At 40.7% G+C, this 22,904-nt stretch overlaps 1 protein-coding gene across 7 annotated transcripts in view; it reads right to left on the minus strand.

Annotated features, from left to right (window-relative positions):
- The window catches only part of LOC102674489, a 91,948-nt gene that overhangs the window by 62,762 nt on the left and 6,282 nt on the right, over window positions 1-22,904 (minus strand). For 3 of the 7 annotated variants that reach the window (XM_031511109.1, XM_031511112.1, XM_031511111.1), the window contains exons 2-3: window positions 16,273-16,402; window positions 13,114-13,212 (exon numbers count right to left, since the gene is read on the minus strand). In XM_031511109.1, coding sequence (XP_031366969.1) covers window positions 13,114-13,212; window positions 16,273-16,402 — 229 coding nt within the window. Of the gene's footprint in view, window positions 1-8,285; window positions 8,643-13,113; window positions 13,213-16,272; window positions 16,403-22,904 lie in introns of those variants that run through there. The other 4 variants (XM_031511110.1, XM_006617108.2, XM_006617109.2 and 1 more) reach the window with 3 other exon arrangements.

The following is a 22,904-nucleotide window of genomic DNA, read 5'->3' on the forward strand; positions in this document are numbered from 1 at the left end:
CGTATCGCGAGCGAGAAGTAAAATAAAGTCGGTCGCGCAAGGGGAGGGAAGGGGAAACGGGCAACTGTTCGGAGGAAGAAAACGAAAACGGTGGAAGAACGGAGGAAGACGAAGTAGCGTCTGGGGAAACAAAGGGGAAACGAAGAAAAGGGGTTTCGAGGGAGGAGGAGGAGGAGGAGGGGGTAGACCGGACGGTTTCGTCTGAGTGCCTCTGTTTAGAAACCGCGTCCCGCGGTTTTCATCTTGCGCTTGTCATGAATATTTTAATAATATTTACTCGTCTGCGCGCAATAACCGTTCTCCGTCGCGCCACGCGCCTATATTTAGCCACGTGGACCGTCGAGACAATTTTCAACGGATGCCAGTGGTCGGACCAAAAATGTCCGAATCTACTTGGAGCGGGAATACCAGACGACGGCTCGTGATCCGTCCGGATTTGCATGAATATATATTCTATCTCTATTAGAGAAATTGATCTCGAACGGCAACTTTCTCGTCCTCGTTCGTCGCTTCATATAGCGAGACTTATTTATTACGCGGGCATTTTCCATCGTGCGTCGATAACACAACGATAACGTTAGATAGACATCGGTTGTTACGATCCCCTTGTTCTTGAGAGATTGTCAGACGGACGGCGTCTGTCTTTATTCGTGGGAAAATTTCTTCTCGACGACGATAATTTTATTTCTCGCGTTTAAAAAATAAGGATCGGTACATTAGGCGGGGATTTTTCACCGGTGGCATTTATCTGGATCTCGGAAAACGGGGCGTAATAAAAACGTCCGTGTCAGATCTTCAATAAGTATATCCAGGGCAAAGGAGAGGCGAACACGGGCGCCCTTATCGCGGACGCAGCCCCGTGTACTCTCGGCTCTAATCACTTCCAGTGATATTAATAAATTGTCCTCCGAGGGGTGTATTTCCTTTCGCTCTTTTTCCTCGTTCGAAGACCATGTTATTATTGTTTGCTTACTCCGAGGAAGAAAAAGGGTGTGTTTCTCGGTAGGGATGGGAGCGAACGTATCGCGAGCGTATGGAACAACGACAAACAAAGCGACAAGATTCGAATCCTTCGCGAGTATCTCGAAAAGAAAAGGAGCGATACTTTAGATTCGATTACGATAGATTTTTTCTACGAATAGAAAGCTTCTCGACGAAGTTATATTCTGTAACGAATATACTGGTTATTAGGATTACTAGCGATATTCGATATACGATAAAACTTGTGAGTATCTTGCATCGCATTCGAGCTCGATAACTTGATTCCATCGCTAGTTTGAGGGATGAGCCGATCATCGAGGGCGTTCGCGGACGAGATAGAAAAGGAAGGGCGAGGGTGGTGGAGAACCCTCTTTGTTTCTCCTTCGATTTTCATGCTCGTGGAATAACGTTAGACACGATTTACGATTAGCAACGCGACGTAATAACCGATTTAAGCCCGGCCGTTCGCCCTAATCCCGAGTTACGAGGGCCCGACGACGATTTAGTCAATCGTACCACCATAACGCCGTAATATCGCGTTCCACAGCTTTGCCTCGGCCCAATAATAAACGAGTTTATTGTTCGAGGCACGACTACCAACCAACCGCCGCAAGGAGAGGAAAAGGGTTGAGTCCCACGCCTCTTCGTCCCCGAAACATCGTTTAACGACGCGATACGAAGGATCAGGGGAGCCCCCCGGCTCGCGTGCAAGAGGGTTACCGTTTTCGTGCGAGTTAGCACGTTCTAAGATTCTGATAATAGGGCGATCGGTGTTCCTTCCTTTCGCTCCAATGGAAAGTTGAAATTGTAATCGTTTCACCTCTACTTTAATCGCTCTTTTTTCTTTGGTAAAAGGTAATTGAAATTTAATTCCATGATCTCTATGAAGTCCCCTTTAAAGAACACGAAACGCGTTTAGTGGACGCTCGACGAAAATTCCTTTTCGAAACGTTCGATACAACGTGTCTGAATAATTATCCGGGAATTTAAATTTGCAAGAAAATTGTGTACATTCTTATCGTTATTCGTATGTTTGATCATGAAACGGGAAAGCAATTATCGTGTGGTCGCGGGAATGGCACGTAACGGAGGGACGTTTACGGCTAATTGCTTCTCCGTGCTTTTTCCTTCGCCCTGCGCTTCCTTTTCTCCTCCCCTCCTCGTAAAAGCTCGAGCAGGGGGGGGGAAGCAATACGCGGTCCGGGGGCGCGCGATAAAAATTCGTGGAGGGAAAGGAAAGGGAGGGAACTACGATAATGGTTACTAAAATTCAAGTAAACGCGTTGTTGGACGATACTTGCCGCTAATTTCCGCCTTAAATTTCTTTTCCTTTCCGATGACACGTGTGTCATTGTACGGGGGGAAATATGGTGGAAACGGAGCCGAATTCTTTGCGCGCTTGACACGTTTGAGCGAATCGGTTATGAGTTTTCTTTCTTGGGACGCGCAAGAAATTTTCCATTTTATTCGTTCCTCGAATATTTCTCCTCGAGTATCGGGAACAGATTATTATTTTCCGTGTCAAGAGCGTTTCGGCTTCTCGATGCTTAATCCCTTCGAAGTTACCTCGTTTCAGGTTAGAAATAGGCCCCGAAACGATCGTTTCTCTGCCTCGATTCACGAGGCAACGCGAAACCTCCTCGATGGTTTCGAGGCTTTCCAGTTAAATTCGTCCAAGTACCCCTTCGAGAATTCGTGGATCGATTTTTCGCTCGCCTCGCCGAGTCGTATCTCCTTGAAATTTTCATGGAGATCTTACACAGAAATCGTAGATTCGCCTGTTGAACGTAATTCAGCGGAAGGAGGCCTCGCAAATGCGACGTAAATCAGCGTGCTTCCTTCCTTCGGAATAATCCCGATTATTCGTCCCCGAGCATCTCTCCTTTTAAGCATCCCGCTTTACGAATATTCAATTAGACTAGATTGCAAAGCGGATTCCGCTTCTTCGTCGTCGTTGCCGGAACGACGTTTTGACGTTCAATCGCTCCTCTCGCAATTCTCGGCCTTGCAGAATACGTGTGGCTTGTAAAATATTCCCGTTTCGAGTTTCAACGCAACGAATTTCGTTCGCAAAATTTGGATAAAAGTTTAATCGAGTTTAACGGATCAACAACTCTCTCGATCCGAGTAGTTCCCAGTTTTGAAAAATACTCGGTAAAAAAACGCAAGAATAACCGTGAAGAAGGAAGCAAATTTACCTCCGCGCATTCCAATGTAATCGTTCGATTTGGAAAAAAACGGAATTTTACAACTATAATTTACAACTTTGTCGTTTCACGATTTTCTTTATTTCTTGCATTACTCGATGCATAAGAAAGGCGTAAAATATCCAAAGTGACGACGATATCGCGACATATACGAAATAATACGTGTTTATTTTCGAGATAAAAAAAAAAAAAAAAAAAAAAAAAAAGAAAAGGAAAAAGGAAATATTGCCAACCGTTAAGGAACCCTTCGATCTTCGATTCGAGACACGAAATAGACTGGAGGAGATGGTGGTCCAACGGGGACCGGAAGAGGGTGTTCCCTTTGAAGCGATCCCCCGTCAGGATTTGCTCGAGAGCGGGCAATGAGCGAAGAGAAAAGGAGAAAAAGGGAGGAAAAGGTGGAAGAAGGGAAGGCAGAACCGAATCTCTATTTTCGCAGGCTCGCGCGGCCGCCTTTGAATAGACGCGATAAGGATCTTATAACCGTGCAGGGGGAGAAGAGGCTGGATGGATGGCGGGGGTGTTGTGAAATATAAAGTAAACTACCTGACATTGTCGCGATACGAAGAGGCGCATCGCCGCTTGAATATTGATGCACTGGCTTCCGAAGGGAAGATGAAAGGGGAGGCACTGCGCCTTCGCTTCGGCTTTTTAATAATGAATTCGGCCCTTCTGCCTCGCGGATTTTCTCCCGCCCGTTCCAACGCCCTCCCCCCGCCTCCCTTATTTCCTTTGAACGCGTGCGGCGGCGAAGAAAGGATTGGTTTATATTCTCGCGTTCGCGGTCGAACCGATATATTTCCAGGGAACGACTTTTTATATCGAGGTGGAAAGAATTTTGAAAATTTTCTCGAAAGTCGAATTGTGAAGGAAGACTATTTAGAGAGAGAGAGAGAAGAAAAAAAAGAGAGACGCCTAATGCTTTCCTAAAAACGACGTAATCGCGTCAAAGGCTTAAAAGACTGACCCTAGAATCGCACACTTCAACCCTAGAACTGACTGATGGGCTTCGCTGTTCCACTAACGTGATTTCATGTCGTCGACCTGACAATACCGGCAACTGACGGTCTTCCAGACTGATGACTACCTTGTGCTAATGATTTAATGGGGACGAGCATTTTTCGTTAATACTCGGTGAAGATTTTACGATTGCAAGATTGCAGATTCGATAATTCGATAGAAATACTCGATATTTGATTAATACGTAACGATATTTTGCCGCCAAAATAATATTAGCTGCGATTTTGGATCATTTCGTACCTCGAGCGACATCTGTCGATGAACGCTGCAACTTTTTGGTAAGAGGTAAACGGATGGCAAGAGAACAACAAGTTTCTCGGTTCTAATCTCGACTAATTTCACTTCGCACTCATATTCATCGTAATATCATTTCACGTTCACTCACAAACTTCCATAATACGTGTACCGAATCGAAAAAATTTGAAACATCAACCAAATCAATTTCCTATTCGAAACAATTTCGTTAAAAATCCGATTCTCGCAATTTTTCGAATAAAATTCATAAATTTATTCATCTCGAATGACATTCCTTTTTAAAATCGATATTTCTTTTCGCTTGAGAAAAGAAAATGTAAAGTTTAACGAAAAACAGGTACGACGTATCTGTGACTAATTTACGTATCGAATACTCGAAGGGTGCCGGAAGTGGCAAGATTGCGACATCGACTTCTTCGACCGAAAGATATTTCCCGCGGTCTATTGCACGCTCTGTTAGTCATGTAGGTTCGTTCGTTGCGACTAATTTCGTTATGTAATAACGAGTCTACGTGTTCGAAACGATAATTCTTCGCGAGGGTGTCTCCCACCGACTCTCCTCTTTCACCGATAAAATTGAAAGTGGTCGAACCAACAACTTCTTCCCTGATCGATTAATCACGCGATATGTAATATTTTTGCAAAAGAAAGTTCGATCGTTCGTTTTTACGGAAAATCGGCCGATACGATACGATATAATATAAATCAATTATCACACGAATAAATATATCCATAATAATCCATCGTTTCTTACGCAATATTACGTATTCTATTTTTCCTTTTTATTTCCACGCGATTATTTCTTTCTTATGAAAGAAAAACGGTAAAATCATCGCAAAAACTAGAATACTGTGGCGGAATAAACAATGAGCGATACCATCGTGCTACGTCGATACTACGTTGAAACAGGAACGAAACAGCAGACTTTATGCCCCCGTAGTTTTGCGAGCCAGACGGAACGAGTCTAAACTCTAAACGTAATTTCGAGCGGTAAACCGCGGCGTAATGTTCGCCGAACGAACGGCGAATAATCCGATCAGGGAAGTTTTAGCCTGGGCCAAACAGCCTGGTTTACTTATTCGCCGATAAATTCGTTGGAACGAAGAAACGCGAAGGCGAAACGCGAAGGCGATAATCGATCGGCCGGTCGTTTGCTCGGCCAACTGGAAGACGGCGATACCGATTGTCGAACGAAGAGTAAAAGTAGCTCCGCGGTGACATAACACGGAGGAAAGTCTAGGCCGTCCTCCGTTTCGTCTGTTTGAATGGCTGTTGCGCGGAACGATGTGGGTTTACAGTCGAGACACGAAGCGACCTGTGATTGGCAATTGTTCTTGCTTTCCCTCGTCGCTCTTCTCTTATTAACCGCCCCTTTTCTCCTCCGTGCACCTATTGCTAACGTAATTACTTCGAGTTACCACCACTTTCGCGTAATTGTATCGATCCTGTTTCCGGTTTCTTCTGTGTAGAAATATACACTTTCGTTCGAATGTATACTGCGATTGCCTCCGCGTCGATCATCACGTGTATACGCGCTTACGATTGTGTGATGTAAGAATGGAGAGGAAATGGGGGAGTTACGGGATCGTTGGAAAATTCGTCACGCGAGAATTGGCCGATAGAAATGAAAAAGGAAAAAAAAAAGATGGAAGAGTCGATATTTCTTCTTGCTTTCACTTAATACACTTAATAACCAACGAAATTTGAAACGAATCGAAACTGATTCCGTTAGATAAAATATCCGCGCTCCGTGAACCGTGAATCTGCTACGATCTCGAAATCTAAAATTATTTATTACACCTCTCCCAATATTTTCAAGGGAGTCAAAATTGCTATCTTTTCTCGAATCCGACGTCTGATCGATAAGTAGAAACGAGCGACGTTGGTCAGACAGACGGGATCGAATCGATCTCGAGAAAGGAAGAGAGAAATTCGTAATTAAGATCGCGACGCGTCTAAGCAAGCGTGACGAAGCGTTGGCAAATCTTAATGATCTAATGGACGCTTCGTTAATCATTCACGAGGGAAAAAGAGGGAGAAAGGGGGAGATTAACCGCGCTGAGTCAGCCATTAGCTTCCTGGGAGGCGTGCGGAACGTCCTCGATTCCGGTCCCCGCGGGATGGAACGACGCATTAACGTTTCTCCGCACGCTTTCGAATATCCCTAAGCTAAGCCGTCTAATTCTTGATTCGTTGCTCGCCAAGTGGACCAGGGATTCTCGACGCTGCTCGTCGAGAATCAATCTCGTTTTACGATTCCGTCGAGCGGGTGTCGTCCGATGATCGCTGTGTCTTCCGACCATTTCCATTAAATCAACCGTGAGGGAACGTTCAAATTTCGCGCGCTGCTATTTTTCTTCACAAGCTTTACGTAACAAGCTTCTCGCTATCTCGATTTCTCGATATCTTCCGTATCATCTCGTGTAAAGACGATAATTACAGTATATCGTTTCCTTATTCCTTTTTTTCTTTTTTTTTTTTTTTTTTTTTTTTTTGTAACTTCGTTAACCCATCAACTTTCGATTCCATTCGGCCCACGAATAGCAGGCGCGCAGAGATCGCGCGAGATTCCGTGGATTAATTTGCCCCACATGTTTCCATCCATCGTTGCGTCGAGTTACTGTTGCACGTAATTACGCTAACGAGATCGTCTTTGCGAATGGAACTCGATCATCAAAGGGTAATTACTCGCGAGTGGAGGAGGGGGTTCAACGCGCCTCGTTATCGTTAGACGAGGTTTCACTTCCAATTCCAGGAGGGAGGGAGTTAGAGATCGGTGAAATTTCGCAACTATCGATCGTTCCCCTTCTCTCTCCTCTGACAGTGGCTCGTAATAATTTCTTTTCCCTTGATTTGCATACGTATATAATCAGGGACACGGTTCACAATTTTATCGCGTGGCCTGTCAAACAGGTTTTCATAAAATCAAATTGTTATCGTTGCTTATCTATTTTTTTCCTTTTTTAAACCAACTGTCATTTTCCATTCTCTATTCGGATATATTTTGCAAATATATCGACGAATGCTATCGTCGATTAAAAAGAAAGAAAAATATTGAACGCAAATACAAATAACACGTCACCTTGCATCTGAACAATAACCCGCAACAAATTCTCACTTTTATATCCCATTTTATTATATCCCAGGGTGTGTTCTCGATTCGACTAAAAAAAAAAAAAAGTAAATTTTATTACATCATGAATATTTACAAGCTGGTATAGGTATTTGGTGGCGATCAACCGTGACTCGAACCGGATCGTTCAGTGATCGATGAACGGAGATGCAGGTCGATCTCCGCCACCAATTTTCGTTCCGCCCATGCGCCGTCGCCGCGTGCGTTTCGATTTCAAGTGCAGCCTCCGACTAAGCCGCGCTGGTCGTCAGGAGTCGGCCGCCGATCGATCGTGACGTAACGTAACGTAACGCGAACGGGGCAGGCATGCGTGCAACAGCGCGCGCGCTTGAGAAATCACGTCGAATCATGGAAACACCTCTCGATCGCGTATCAAGATTGATAGGATAGGTTGGAGGGAAGGTTACCTAGGGTTAGTTGTATCTACAACTGGTTAATTTCACGCGTCTTTCAAGTGGGCCACGATCGAACGCGGTTGCGATGCTCTCTCCAATGCGATTTCTAATCCGACGTTTCGTTTATGCGCGGAAAATTGTGAGGATAATTTGCAATCTGATCTGGTGGATTGTGAATGTTGAAGCGTAAAATACGTTTCTTAATAGGCCTTTCGACCGATGGTTTTATAAGTTAAATGTAGTTTAGTCAAATCTATCTTATTAGATGTGTTTCTTCTTCTTTTTTTTTTTTTTTTTTTATTTAAAGTGTAACGATGGTTGTCGATCGAGAGGTTCCATCGAGGTGAGGCGGTATATCGAGACACTAGTCGTAGAAAACATTAACAATGTATTAACTCGATACAATGATTCTTTATACAAATATAAGGATGCTCCTGGTGGTGTTGTATCCAGAGACACTGTGGAGATACGTATGATACAAGGACGGATGCAGAGTTCGTGGTTCCTAGACAGTTCCTCTCCTTGAGTTTCCCATATTCTCGAGAACTCTCTCACCGTACAGTTTCCCCATCGATGACGCGGCACTCGCAACCTTCTCAATATCCCGTTAATCCTTCGTTCACGGTTAATAGTAAAAGAACCTATAGAAAGCTGGAACAAAATGTAAGGAAACATTTATGATCGATCAAATCGTTCGAAATTCTCTCCCCAAATTTAATTCAACTCGTCGAGGAACGCATTCTCTCGAAAATAAAATTCTCTTCAAATTTCTTGAGGGAGGCGGCGTTAAATTTCACCCTCAACGCGTTCGCGCGAAAGCAAACGACCCTCGACCCTGTCAAACTTTCGCGGACACAAGGAAACAGGATCTCGAAACGTTCCAAAGTTCCTTCTCCATCCTTTCCCCTCATCGTGGTCGAGCATCGCCCCTTCGATCCTTCTTCGTCGGAGAGGAGACGCGAGAGGCACGAGATCACGCGCGATAATTCGCCAAGAATCGCGCGGCAAAGCTCCTCGAGTAATCGCCGGGACACCTGACCGTCGGTAATGAGAAGTCAGGCACGGGACCGCTTCAAAGCTCGCTAATTACAGGACCCTCGTCACCCGGCCACCCTTCCACCTCATCTCCACCACGTCCGATATCCTCTCTCCCTTTGACTGTGTTAAGTGCTCGCTTTTCTGCCCGTTGCCTCCGACCACGGCGCTGACAATAAAGTTAACCAACGGGGAGAAGGCAATGGGATCCATTAGGCAGTCCAAGGGACGCCTAGCTGTGCGTAAATTCAACCCTTCCCCTCGCGACAGAATTGGAGAGAGCGTATCGAGGAGAAGGTTTTTGAACCATGTTTACTCTTTTATTTTTTCCCCGATTTCTATCGATTTTCCAACCGTTCCCGATTTTACCGACCGAAAATAACATTGATATTAACGTCGAATTGGATCTTAACGATATATCGAGGACGCAACGAGGATAGAAGAATATACAACCGAAGGTGAAATCGGAGAAGTGCGTGGTTCAAGTTTAACGATCGCTCTACTACTAGTTAGAAACACGTGCGGCTAAGTGTCTTATTTCCTTTCCCTTCCCCGGACCAACACCATCAATTGTCGATCATAGACATTCAGAGACGATCACCGCCTTTCACTGGCACCCGCTCGTTCGCGAGAACTGTATCATTAACACCTAAATCGTTCCTCCACGGAACGCTATCGAGGAGGATTTGTCCCCGATTTCTACCCCGTAATTACGCCCCTTTCCTCGCAATTATTCCGCAAGCGGGGAGGAGGGAGAGCTCGATAACGCGCAGACAACGCGTCGAAACGGCCATCCTCGCATTCGTTGAACGAGCGTCGTTGGCAAGAAAAACGGGTCTGATCCTCGCCTCCTGCGTTTCTCGCCGCGAGTTAATCTCGCGAGGAACTTTTTAACGCGTTTCCCGTTGCCCTTAGACGCGGCAGAACGTTAATCACCGCCAGTTTCGCAGATTTATCCGCTCCATCGCGATCGTTTACAGGCATTAATGAACAAAAGATATACCGTGGCCATAACCGCTAGACAGTCCGTTGCGCTGAAGATTTATTTCTCCATCGAGTTCGAACGTTCTATCCGCTTATCTTGAACCATTGTGAACAATGTTCCGTTCTATTGTCTGGATAGATTGGAAGGCACGGGACAATCCGATTGAACGTTTATGGAATATTATTTCTCTGAATCTTCTATGATTCTTGCAAACCGGTTGTTACAAAGGCATATTTTTTTTTTTTTTTTTTTTTCAATAAACTTTCATCGATCCTTTTGTCGATCCTTTTGTCGAGGTACACGCGCGCGAATATGCTCGTTTTATATACGTGGAGCGAAATGTGAACGGTTTTATCTTTTTACTATAATCGTTTCGTAATAAAAATCGATATTAAAATCAACGACTAGAAGCTCTGGTACAAATGTTAACCAGGATTTCTCTAAATTTTTAGAGATTTGAGAGTAGCAGAAAAAACTTTTTAGGGAAAAAGTTTTTTTCCTCTTTCCAATATTACTCTCAAATGTGACGTTAGACTTTAAAAATTTAGAGTCTTGTCTGACAGTTCTGATGACGACTGTAATCGATATTCTTGTCCAGAGGCCATGACATGGATGCCGATTAAAGGTTAGGAACGAAAGAATTAAAAAAAAAAGAAGCAAGTATTTGCAATAATAATTAAATTCCAGGCAGAGGAAAGGTGTGGAAGTTCCTCGAGCGACCTCATTTAACTATTCGATTAAGTGTTATTACTCATAATGACAGCGTATGCAACGATTCGTGGAACTCTTTGCGCACGGATCGAACTTTCGTCTCAATTGGGCCGCGTGTTTGTGAAATTACGCCCGTTAAAAATTCACGATCGTTCGAATAACGGCTCGTTGCACGAAATCATATTACGAGGGTCTCGTTAAAAGAACGATACGCGGCAACGAATTACGAGTCAGTTTTATTTGCAACGGTGATCCGCGATAAAGAAGTAGCGACGAGTCTCTAACGATGCCTAATTGCGCTTGTTAACGATTATAAATCTCGTAATTGCCTTCGTTACGCGATTGGCTAGTAATGTTTTCAGGGTTACGCTCGACTATTGAAAATGTAAATTGAATTTCGTGGAACGAAATTATTCCTCCTCTTGATTATATTCAAAACTTTTGATTTTCTTTTTTTTTTTCTAGATCATTTTTTTTATTATTTCTATCGTATCTAGAGAAACAACATCATCTTCGAAATTTATCTCGAACCATTATCGATCTTACTCTGAAAGATTTTCTTAATTTTCTTTTTTTTTTTTTTCGTCAAGATCCATCTTCAAGATCCACGAATGACTGTCAATTTTACTACATAAAGAGAAAATCATTATTTTCTCGACGTGTAACGAAATATTATAATATTTCCTTTCGATTAGAAAATATGATACGTTAAATAGCGGTTCCATAAAGAAGAATTTTTTATCTTAAAGAGAAAAAAAAGAAAAAAAAAGAAGCCTAAAACCACGAACTTGACCATGAACGGATCATTGATCCCAGCGGCAGAGATACATCAGATTTTCGTGTCGCCAAAAAGGACGATATTGTCCAACTGACCTCATAACACCTGTTACGCTTCGCGAAGTAGCTCAGCCGAGGTTACGTGTAAACGAGTTTAAGTCACGAGGCCAACGAAATCACTTTCACTGACCCCCGTCTCTCTAAGTGGATCCCAAGGTTGCCTCTTCTTCGGAAGAAACCGGTATTCCTCTTCCTCTCTCTTTTCCTCTTCCTCTCTATCGAACGACGAGGAATGCCGCCATTGAATTCGAATAATGAAAGACGAGGGAGAATTTTTATTCCTAACTTTTGCTGCGAGGCAGAGAGGAAGAGAAAGCTCTCGATGCCTCCATTTACACGTGGATTACTCCGCCATGTGATTTATGCGAGGATCGAATAGATTTTTCACGAAAATATCACGCTGTCAGCTTTCAAGGTTGGAGGATTTCACAAGGGTGGTTACTTGTTTGTTTTCCAGATTTTTCGATTCTCGAAAGGGAAAGTTGCCCTTCTCTTTTCCAAAATAAAATAAAAAATGGTGGTAAGTTAAATGGTTTAACTTTGTGCATTTCTATACCTTTTGCGTGGAATCGTGTTAGTGGAATTGGTTAAGACACATTCGTGAATTGTGATAATTAGCCACTATAGATAACACGAATCGTATTAGTGTGAAACTACGTAAAATTAGTCTTGGAAGAGGTGTCCATTTTTATATTTACAAATTTCGTACGAGTCGGGAGAATAGAATCGAAGGTTGCATTGCATCTTCCGTGTCGTTGCGTGATATTTCACGTTTGATAGAAATCAAGGAGAAGGATCGTCGCTTTTGAGGAGTTCAGGATCACGATTTAAATGGAATGGCCTTTCACAAAAGCCATCGAATCGTATCGTCCGTTTAATTCTTTAATTTCAGGATCGTCGTTCAAAATGATCTACGTCGTTAAAAAAAGTCTATAGTTTCAAAATGAAACTGGAACGTACGTCTCGTTACTTGTGTTACTTGGAGGAATAATTTTTCGAATGAGCTGTGAATATTATTTTCAAATGATTATGGGTTACGAATCGTTATATAAATACAGCGAATAAATTTCAATGAATCGACACAATCGCTAATTACAGAATATCTTCCATGGATTTTTTTTTAGTCACGATGATTCCTCGCAATTTAACCATTAAATCATTACTCAGGTAGAAATAATCAAGAAGCTGTAAATTTGATCTCTTTGATGTAAGAATGGTCGAAGGATGGCGTTCAAATTTTCGTCCCTCGAGGTATGGTAAGTGAAGGAAGTCATGCAGATTAAAAACGTTGGAGTGAAGAGAGGGAGGGGGTTGGGCGATTCGACGTATCTGGCAACAAATAAATAGCGATTTATTCACAAGTTAAGTGCACAAGGGGCGACGACAAGTGCTCGGGAGTTAGTGTCATCCCCAAAGTGTTACTGCTCGCCGTGTTGTTGAGTCTTTGGTGGAGGCGTGAATTTTAGGAGCAGATATTTTGCGCCATCTTCCGCTTCTCCGCGCCACGGGTTCAAGCATTTCCCATTTCTCCTCAGAATCCTAAGGACGATTTACCTTGGTTGGGCGGCACGAATCCGTATCCGCTCGCGCCTACTATCACTCCGCTGGTGTCCTCGTTATTCGGCGGAGGGCCAGGAGGAAACAGTACCGGACCTGGAACGAAAATCGTCCTTGTCAGAAATATGAAAGAAATTTTAAGAAGAAAGAAATCGTGGAAGAGGAAGATGTCTCCGCGAGGGAGGAAAATTTTAATGTCATCCTTCGATCATTCTTCGATCAAATTTACATCTTCTCGATTATTTCTACTTCAGAAGTAATTCACTTTTGGCGGTACCGGTTCGTATTAAACAAGATCTAAGGCACGAAGCCTTAAGCGTCATTCGTCAATCTGACGGTTACGCCCCTTTTCTCGATTTCATTTCAATCAGAAACGACGTCTCGACTCCATTCTCCATTCCCGTGCAACGTTTATGAAAAATCATAAACACGGTTTAAACGAGCTCGTTAAACTGAGGCCGTAGCTTGCGATTATTCAACATCGTGCCCTAGAAAGACCATGCTTCAATGAAATTACACTACCGTACGTTCCTGACATCCCCGATGATCTCTATAATCGCTGTTACACGGCGATCTTATCAAAAGTACACGAGTCGTTTTGAAATTACGAAATTTTTCGCGTAATTTATAATCCACTCTTCACGGTCGTTGCTTGCGGTCGAAATCGAAAGATCGCCGATCTGATCTTTTAAAACGATCTTTTAATTTTTCTTATACGATGCAATGGAATCTCTAGCGTCCAAAGATTTAGATTATCTAAATATTCAACTTATTAAATCATTTTAGTGTTATTTTGAATTCGAATACTTTGAACAAGAAGCCGATAAAAATGATGAAAATATGTTTTCTCGATACTTTGAGAAACAAAAAGAATATAATTCGATGTGTATGTGTAACAAAGAAGTTATGAGATCCATAAATAATTAAATAATAATATTTCATTTATATTTTATTAACATAATAATGACGAAAAATGGAAGAAAATTGTTTGTTCTATCATTCGAAAATTCCTTTAAGAAGAATTCCATCGTATTGTCATTTCGTTTCTTCGATACATGTTTGGTCTAGTTTCGATCGATCGTTCGATCACGATCGTGAACACAAATATTCATAATCTTTCGCAATGTTTCTGTGCATCTTCTATGACCTTTTTGGAACGAAAGAATTTAAATTATAATGCCGATTGTATAAGGCAGCCGCATATAAAGAGAGAATCCACATAATCGATCCTCCCTGTGCAATTCTACAGAGTGTTAATTTTATAAGCACCTCGTTATAAACAAGTTTTCAAGGAGATCCAGTGTAATCTATCTGAATCGGGAAGTGATTTGCAATCCGAACGACTATTAATCGATGCCACTGTGGAAATAGTGGTTTCCACTAATGCGTGCGAGGTGCAAATCTCACGCAACAAACTCGATCCTTATCGCATCGCTGCAAACTGTTACGAAACTATGAACCTCGTGGCTTGAACACTTGAACACAATTGTTCCGGTTAATTAAGAAATGCGAACGACCTGATTGAAGTTATCATTAGACTTTCAATTTATTGCTAGATCATTATCAGCTTATCACGAAAACACTTCCCTTTTACGCTCCACGAATTAAGATTATTTAATATAGTTGGATTATTCCAAAAGAAATTTTCCTCCTCCTTTTTTTATATCCAGAATGATCGCCGAAATATATTATTTATATATATATATATTGATATTTTTACAAAATTTTATATATCATATCTAGAGTCGAAGTTTCATTTACTTCTTCCATTATTCTTCTTCTTTAACTTCAAATTTATATTATCGTTTTATCATTTAAGAAATTGATTTTTTTTTATCTAGTCGATTCTTCTCGTTAATTTATTCAACGTGCAATTGTAAAAGAACATATTTATTAATTTTCAATATCGTTGGATTTTTCAAAAAAAAGAAGACGTACGGAAATCATCGAAAGAAACTTTAGAAGAATTTGATGTTACTACGGTTGGAGATGGAGAATGGCGTAAAAAGGTATTTCACTCGAGGAAAAATTATTATCTAACACACGTTGACAAGAAATTGACCAGTCGGAGCACAAGTTGGCGGTATGTCAGCAACATTTTCCTGCCTCTATTTATTGTAGGTGAGTTTGAACTTGACACTCATTCCGTGCGTAAAACGCGCCGCCGCGTTCCACTCGATCGCAAGGATCGCGTATCCTGGTTACGGCGTGTGTCGAATTATACACGTGCAGACAAATGTCAAAGCTTCAACGTTAGAATGGGATACCTCATTAGGGCAACAAATAGCGCCTGTCGTCTCGTCCATTAATCTTCGATTTCGAACTCGAAGTGATGTGAAATTTCTAAAATTAATTGCACGAGTTTAAAATATTACACGTGTTGATTTAAAATTCCTTTGCGTTTATCTATTAATTTATTATCAAAAAATTTTAATTTTCTTTTTTTTTTTGATTTAATACCGAATAAATTTGCATAATTTTATCATTGATATATTAATAAAAATCGATGCGGAATTTATACGATCATTTCTCCTTTTTATTTTGAAAAATTGCACAACTTTGCTAAAATAAATGCGAAATATCAATTGAACAAGTTTAAATTAAAATAATAAATACGCGATTTAAAATTCATTTTACATCTATCCATCGATTTATTATTAAATAAAATTTTATATTTTTTAATATAGATAATTATTAGAAATAGAAATCGACCGAGCAATCGTTGCAAATTCATTCAGAATTCGTACGATCACTTTCCTTTTCCTCGACGCACGAATTACGTTAATCACGTACTATCGGTAGTTTAAACGTTCTCTATATACAGATATAAATATATATAATCGTTCGATATCTATGAAATTATCGTTATTAGTTCCCCCTTCCGGCATCGATCGTAATTTCTGGCTTCGAACGAGAATCCGAGAATAATCTCATTTAGTAGGAGCGTCACGGTTCGTCAACAACTCGAGCGGAAATGGAATTAACCGCCAATTATTCGCGAATCCATATCTCACTCTCGAAGATTATTTCCGACAGGGTTTTAGGGGTCGAGGACTGGGATCGTTGGGACGCAGTGTTGGTCGAATCCCAAGTTTATCGGGAATTGGTTCGAAGGATTTCAAGGATTTCGTGGGTTAAAAGGATTAGCATATTCACCTCTATTCGATCGTGGATCTCGCATTGCTACTGCTTGCCTGATATAAGGTCCGAATCCTGCGAACAGTTGACTGTAGTCCTGGGACGAGACCGCTGCCAGAACTGTGAAAACCAGTAGAATCAGAATTGTCTGAAATGGAAAGATTAATCTAATCTTTAGTGTAATACGTATGATTCTTTTTTATCTTATAGAAAAAATAATAATAATAATAAAGATAATTATCCTTTCCTGATTTTTATTTATAAATTCGAAAAAATCAACGCAGCTTTCCTAGTAAGATCAAAATATCTTATTAACGAATATTTCGTTATTTACGTTCAAATTTTTGCATCACAAATACGGTTGTCAAGATGAAATAAATTATCGATCCTGTCAATCGAGATATTATAATTTCCCTTCAAACGTCCGAATTACGCGTTCCCTTATTGAATCTATCAACGATTTATTAGATACTTTCACCGTTTCCCAATCTCCGTGCAAAAACTTTCAAAAAAATGTATAAACATAAATGAAAAATAGCAATCCTCGAGCCTTTCAATTAAATTTTAATCGAGCCTCCTGAGACAATCGTGACGATTCCACTTTTAACTTCTGCGAAACCGGAAACGGCCCCATTAAATTCCGTTACGTACAACGATAAATGGGAATCGAAAGCTTCGTTAGACGTTCGTTCTGAAAACACTTTTAACCTCGATCCAATGATTGACGACCGATTCGAGATTTTCTCCAACCCATGCGACAATTTTTACGAGCCTCTATCAGTTAACAATGCGATATAATTTATGGGCCGAATATACTCGTCGAATAAAATCACCACTCTCTGCTTTCATATCCGTTTCAGAAGTCGTTCAGATCTCTCCTCAAACGTTCCCGTTTCTTGCCTCCATTTCCTTAAACATTCGCCATTATTAAGCAAGAATCTCTGAGGCCCAAGTGTTACTTGATAAATTAACCACGATGAATTATGGAGAACGTTAAATCGCAACACGGAGTCACTTTACCACGCGCCGTCGTCCCATTCGACTCTGATAAATTGCAGTCGTTCGATTTTTAATCGATCCTCCTGCTGTTTGTTTGTTCGAGGATATTTTCTCTGTTTCTCTTGCGTCGTTCGTGTTTATGGAATTTCGAATGGGAAAGGATTCCAGAAATAGATTGCATTCGAGATTTGATTTCACGGATCAAAGGTCAGAATTTATTTAAAATTTAACGATTAATAACTAAAAAAAGTTGATGCTCATCGTCGAGCTCAACAGACATTTTTCTTACACGAATTAAAAGATAATTTCACGTTGAAAGAACGAACGATCCGCACGTTCGTCACGAACAATTTACATTGAAAAATCTAAAGATAAAGAACGAATTGTAAGGATTTATTAAACGTCATAAATGTCAAAAGTTCTTAGGAAATAAAGAATTCGATTGCGTCTCGAATCGAAAACGTGGACAAAGTAACATTTCCCGTTACTTTTTCACCTCGGTAGAAAAGCAACTCGTTAATTGCTCGCTTGTGCCGAAGTTTCGACAGAACATTGCGACAGATACCCCGATCTGTTTCCGCAAAAAGCGATAAATATTCCCAAGTCGTTATCAGCTCACGAGACATCGCGTGCTCGAAGGAAAACGTTTAAAAAGGGAACAGAGTGCAGTGTCGTAAACGTGTCGTAAACTCCAACGAACGAAAAATCCGATTTCGTATCTTGAGTTCCACGCGGGGAAACGATTCGAGGCGAGCGAAGAAAAGCCGGCGATTTATATCTTCTGACAACCGATCATCTCTTTTCGCCCGTTGCGATTCTTACGTAAAATCTGACGAAATCGTTGCTATGCACGGTCACCTCATCCGAGCTTGGGAACACGTTTGATTGGATAATCGCGTTTGAATAATCGCGCGAAACGATTGAACGAGCGGTTACATTGTTGCACACATATTATATCGGTTTTCTGTATCGAAAGCAAGGTGAGCAACGCGCGACACGTCATCGCTTCGCGATTTCTTTCTTCGCGCTTGTCGCAATGTCAAGGCGATTAATTGCTGCCCTATTACATACGACTGATAATTGCGTAGATATATAGCTAGAATATAGCGAAGGAGTGAAGAATTTTATGCGATATATCAAGAATTCAACGATGAACCAACGATTGACTTATTAAGGTAATTGTTCACTTTATTGTTCATTCGAGATGGATAAATAAAGTATTTTCGTATCCATCTTTAAAATTCATAAACTATCGACTCGTTATTATAAAGTTCCGTTGAATATACGTGAGAGAAAGAAGTCGATTCCAGATCGATATCTGATATCTTTAAAATTCATAAGCTATTTAAAACGTTGACTAGATCCACGTGTCTGGATCTAGAATGTTACGTTGATTTTCCAACGAGATATACGCGTCTCTATGACGATATCCCATTACGCCACACCGGGGTTTACTTGTCACAACTTTGAACGGGATTGATCGAAACGGAGAGAGGGAAAGACAGATTAATGATAGAGTATCGCAGGCACCAGAGATCGACCCTTGATCGACATTGGTTCTAATTAAAGATCTACTGCCTGGACGAATAAATTCGCGTAATTACCGTAACGAAACTGACTATCGAGAAATGTTTTTCGTTTCTCGCGACCCTACACCTATTTTCCTTGCAAAAAAATGCAAATATACGATATAAAGGATATATCTATCCGCGATGAGAATTCGTGACAAGAAGGATTTAAGCGCAACTCGTGTAATTGCGTGTAATAAACAATTCTCGATCGTAATAATTAAAATAGCTTCATCGTGGAACGGGGCACGCAACAACTCGATATAATTTATTATAATATAATTTACACGAGAGATTAACTTTTTTAACATGGAACGTTGAACTTTTGAATTTTTCAACCGGAGAAGCGTAACAATCTCGGAGGAAATCATTTCCAGTTTCCTTGAAACTGAACTAGACTCGAAACCGGAAAAGCAAGGTCGAGGTGGCGAATGCAACATCGATTATCAACGCAGATCAAGTAACTCGAGTTGAGACGATTTTTGCGCATAAAGTTAGACCAACGTCGAAATAAATGCTCGATTAAATTTGTCCTCGAAAGGTGGTTTGACAAGCGGCATTGAAAAAAGAGAACGAGATTCGAAACAATTCTGTCTGAGGAGCGACGCGCTCGTTGCAGACGCACGAGGTCGCCCACAAACCACGGCACACATGTGCGTGCACCGTGACGATGGATATCAACGCCGCGGTGATATCTGAACCAACGCGCGTCGATGATCACGAGGAGAACCGCGCACAAACACGCGGCTAATAAATGTCTGGTTGCGAAATAATCGTGAGCATATTGCATATTTGTCGGGGTGAAGCGGCGCACGAAATGTGGAAGGAAAGTAGAAACCGGAGAACGCGCGGTTCTCCACACGTGGATTAATAATCAACACCTAATAAATCGAGCCGAGCAACGAATATCTCAAACACTGTTATGTAATTAATCATTCGCTCACAATGAGATTTTTGCGTAAGCAGCCCAATAATATAATTTCTGTGATTCGTGCGTTTCCGTTTAAACGGATAAACTTACATAAGTCGTAATTTTAAAATTGTAAAATAGGAAAATACGATGAATTGAATATGAATATTACGAGCAACGGTTTTCGATATTTATCTTGAAATTTATTACGATTTTGTGTTGAACGATTTAAAAAAACAAATCATTCATTTTTTTTTATTCAGAATTAATTGTACGTCCGACCAATCAAATTGGAAAATTTATTTATTCGAGAGTTTTTTTTTTTCAACGAGACGAGAATTTATGTTGAACCTGTTTTCCACGCCTGAATGCGATAAATATTATTCATAAATTAGAAGAATGGCGATTTAGTGTGTTTTAAGGCTGTCTTTTTTTTTTTTAGAAAAAGTATATAATTAATCATTCACGCGTGAAATTATATCCGTGCAGCTAACCTAATACAGTGTCCTGATTCGAATATCACGCGGCTCGAAAGGTTTCCAAGCAAACTGGAGCTCGAGAATTCGAACCTTGAGCGAGAAAGGCTAATTCCTCTCCGAGTTTCAATGAAGTACCTTGGAAAGTAGCAAGTTGCACTCGTGAAGCCTGTAATTTCTTCGAGAAAGGAAAGCGTAAAGAGTAATACTATGGAGGTCAAGTACCTAGAAAGACGAAATTATTATTAAAAAAAAATCTATAGAAATTATATTAATTATAAAAATGAAGTAATCGCGATTATTCATCTCTCTGTGATCCACGAATCACGTTGATTGAAGATTGAAGATTGAAGGTAATGTTTCTATTTCCGTATAAGCTTCCCTTCATTCACTAATTTACAGAATGATTCCATTCTCCGACAATGTTACAATGTTTATACAAAGATTACTATCTATAGACATTCGTGGTAATTTTCGAGAGTTGTCCTTCAGAGTACTTTTCATTAATTACGATAAAAGTGGAAGTTACTTTTACTCTTCACTTTCAACACTTGTCCACTCGCTGAAGAAACGTTATGGGCGTTAAACTTGTTAAAGCAGAATGAATTTTATATATTTAATTTTCGACGCTGCTTATAGAATAAACGTACGATCTTTATAATAAGCGACTTTATAATACACGATCGACAGAGTAAAATTACAAATTGCTAATGTCGAAGGTGAACTAATAAAGGATAATACACGATTATACACGGTATACGTACGTTTCTACGCATAGCTGCTTCCCTCTAATCCCTGCGAGCAACAGATTTATCAAATCACGGATATTTCCAGGAAGAATTTCAGCCTCCTTTCCACCGAATGATCAATAAAATAGCAGGTCGGCCCGTTTCATTATTTTTTCCCTCTAATCTGCTCGAAACCGCCCGCGGACTGCAAAGTTTCGCCCGTTCTCCACGATACTTTTCTTACGACACTCGTTCGTTCGACGCGAGTCATCGGGAACAAAGCTAAAAGTAGCAAGCGCAATCTATGTTCCTGTGTTTGATCGATAACAAATATCGATTGTAGATCTGTCCGAACGAATGGCGGAACTCTTGTAAAAGCTCGTATTTTCAACGATAAATATCGATATTGTGATTTATGACTCAATAGAAGTGATCGCGACCGACAAAAATCTGTGTGTATTATTCAAATTGATTCGAATCTGACAAGCCATCTTTTCAGTAATGTCGCTATTAAGTCCAATATTTTTTTCTTTTTCTTCAATCTAATAAATCCATTATGTATTTCCCTTTAAAAGACAAAAGAAAAATATCAATTTTTACCATGTATTTTACGAAAATATTCGAAAACATCAATTTCCTTTGTAGAATCATATTCATCATTTACAATCGTAATTTTTTTCCTAGGAATGGAACCTCGAAGTACCATCATAAAGTATAAATTAAATTTCGAATACACGAGATCAAACGGTGGAGAAGCGAAAGCATCGATGCTCTCGTCGAGAGAGAAATCCAGTCTTCTCTTGTCAAAACAATGAATCTCTCGATCGTTACAAGCGCAAACAAAGTTTCCTCGAGTTTCTCCGCGCGCCGTGCGACGCATATGAGATGCATCTCGAGTACGTACAATACCTCGAATCCATTAGAGTGGAGAATCGCTAGGCGAAACGTTTAAGCTTCCGCGTTTAATATCCACCGGCATTCTTTTCGTCCATTTTTCTTTCCTTCCCCCCCTCTTTTCTCTTCGAACTGCACTCGTTTTCGTCTGTCTGTGCGTAGCAACGCGGCGATGCTCGGTCAAGCATCCGGAGAAACAGGATGCGTGTGCGTTGCATAACGGAGAAAGACGTCTTTCGCGAACGAAAGTTCGACGAATTTTCCACCGTTTCGATTACGGTGCAATTACGTTTCAACTCGTTTCCTCGACAGCTCTAATAAAGAGAGGATCGTTGGGATGATCGCTTCGGGAAATATTCGCGTGAAATTGACTCGTTAGGTTAATTAGGCGTGTCGGATCCCGTTCACGAAACTTTTATGGATAACGAAAAATTTCCCTTCCTTCTCTTCACATAAGATTTATTCCGTTCTTAATCGAGATATTTTTCCTTTTTCTCATTTGCGATACTTCAAGTTAAATTCCATTCGAAATTTTTTAACGAAGGGATAGGATCGATAATTTGCAAATGTTTTTCTTTCCCAATAATAATATCGATAACGATATCATTACTCTAATCTGCTCGGACGTTCTCGTAAAGAAGTAAAGCCCGAATTGTTGGCCGCGAACAAAAGTCCGTTTACACCGATATCTTTTGTCACAGTGGAATGCACCCGCGGATTATGCACACGCGACTTATAGGATAGCTATTGTTACAACACGCCCACATCGTGCAAAACGTTATCTTCTCACTTTTACTTTTCTGTCACGTGGTGAACGACAACGACCGTAAACCAACTTCTATTTTCTCGTAAATCCATTTTTTTCACTCCCATGCATCGGCGAAACGATTATTAAAAGAGAAGCGGGTACGTGTAATTGCACAGTTTGCAGAGAAATTTCCCCACAAGCGTTTCTTAATTACCGATGGAAACAAAGCATCTATTGTATCGCAATATTTAGAAAGGATATTCGACGTTAAAATATATTACCATTTTTCAACCGAAAAATTGAATTTTTCCTTTTTTTTTTTTTTTT

This window comes from Apis dorsata, unplaced genomic scaffold (assembly GCF_000469605.1).
Source record: "Apis dorsata unplaced genomic scaffold, Apis dorsata 1.3 scaffold_292, whole genome shotgun sequence".
NCBI classification, from domain to species: Eukaryota; Metazoa; Arthropoda; class Insecta; order Hymenoptera; family Apidae; genus Apis; species Apis dorsata.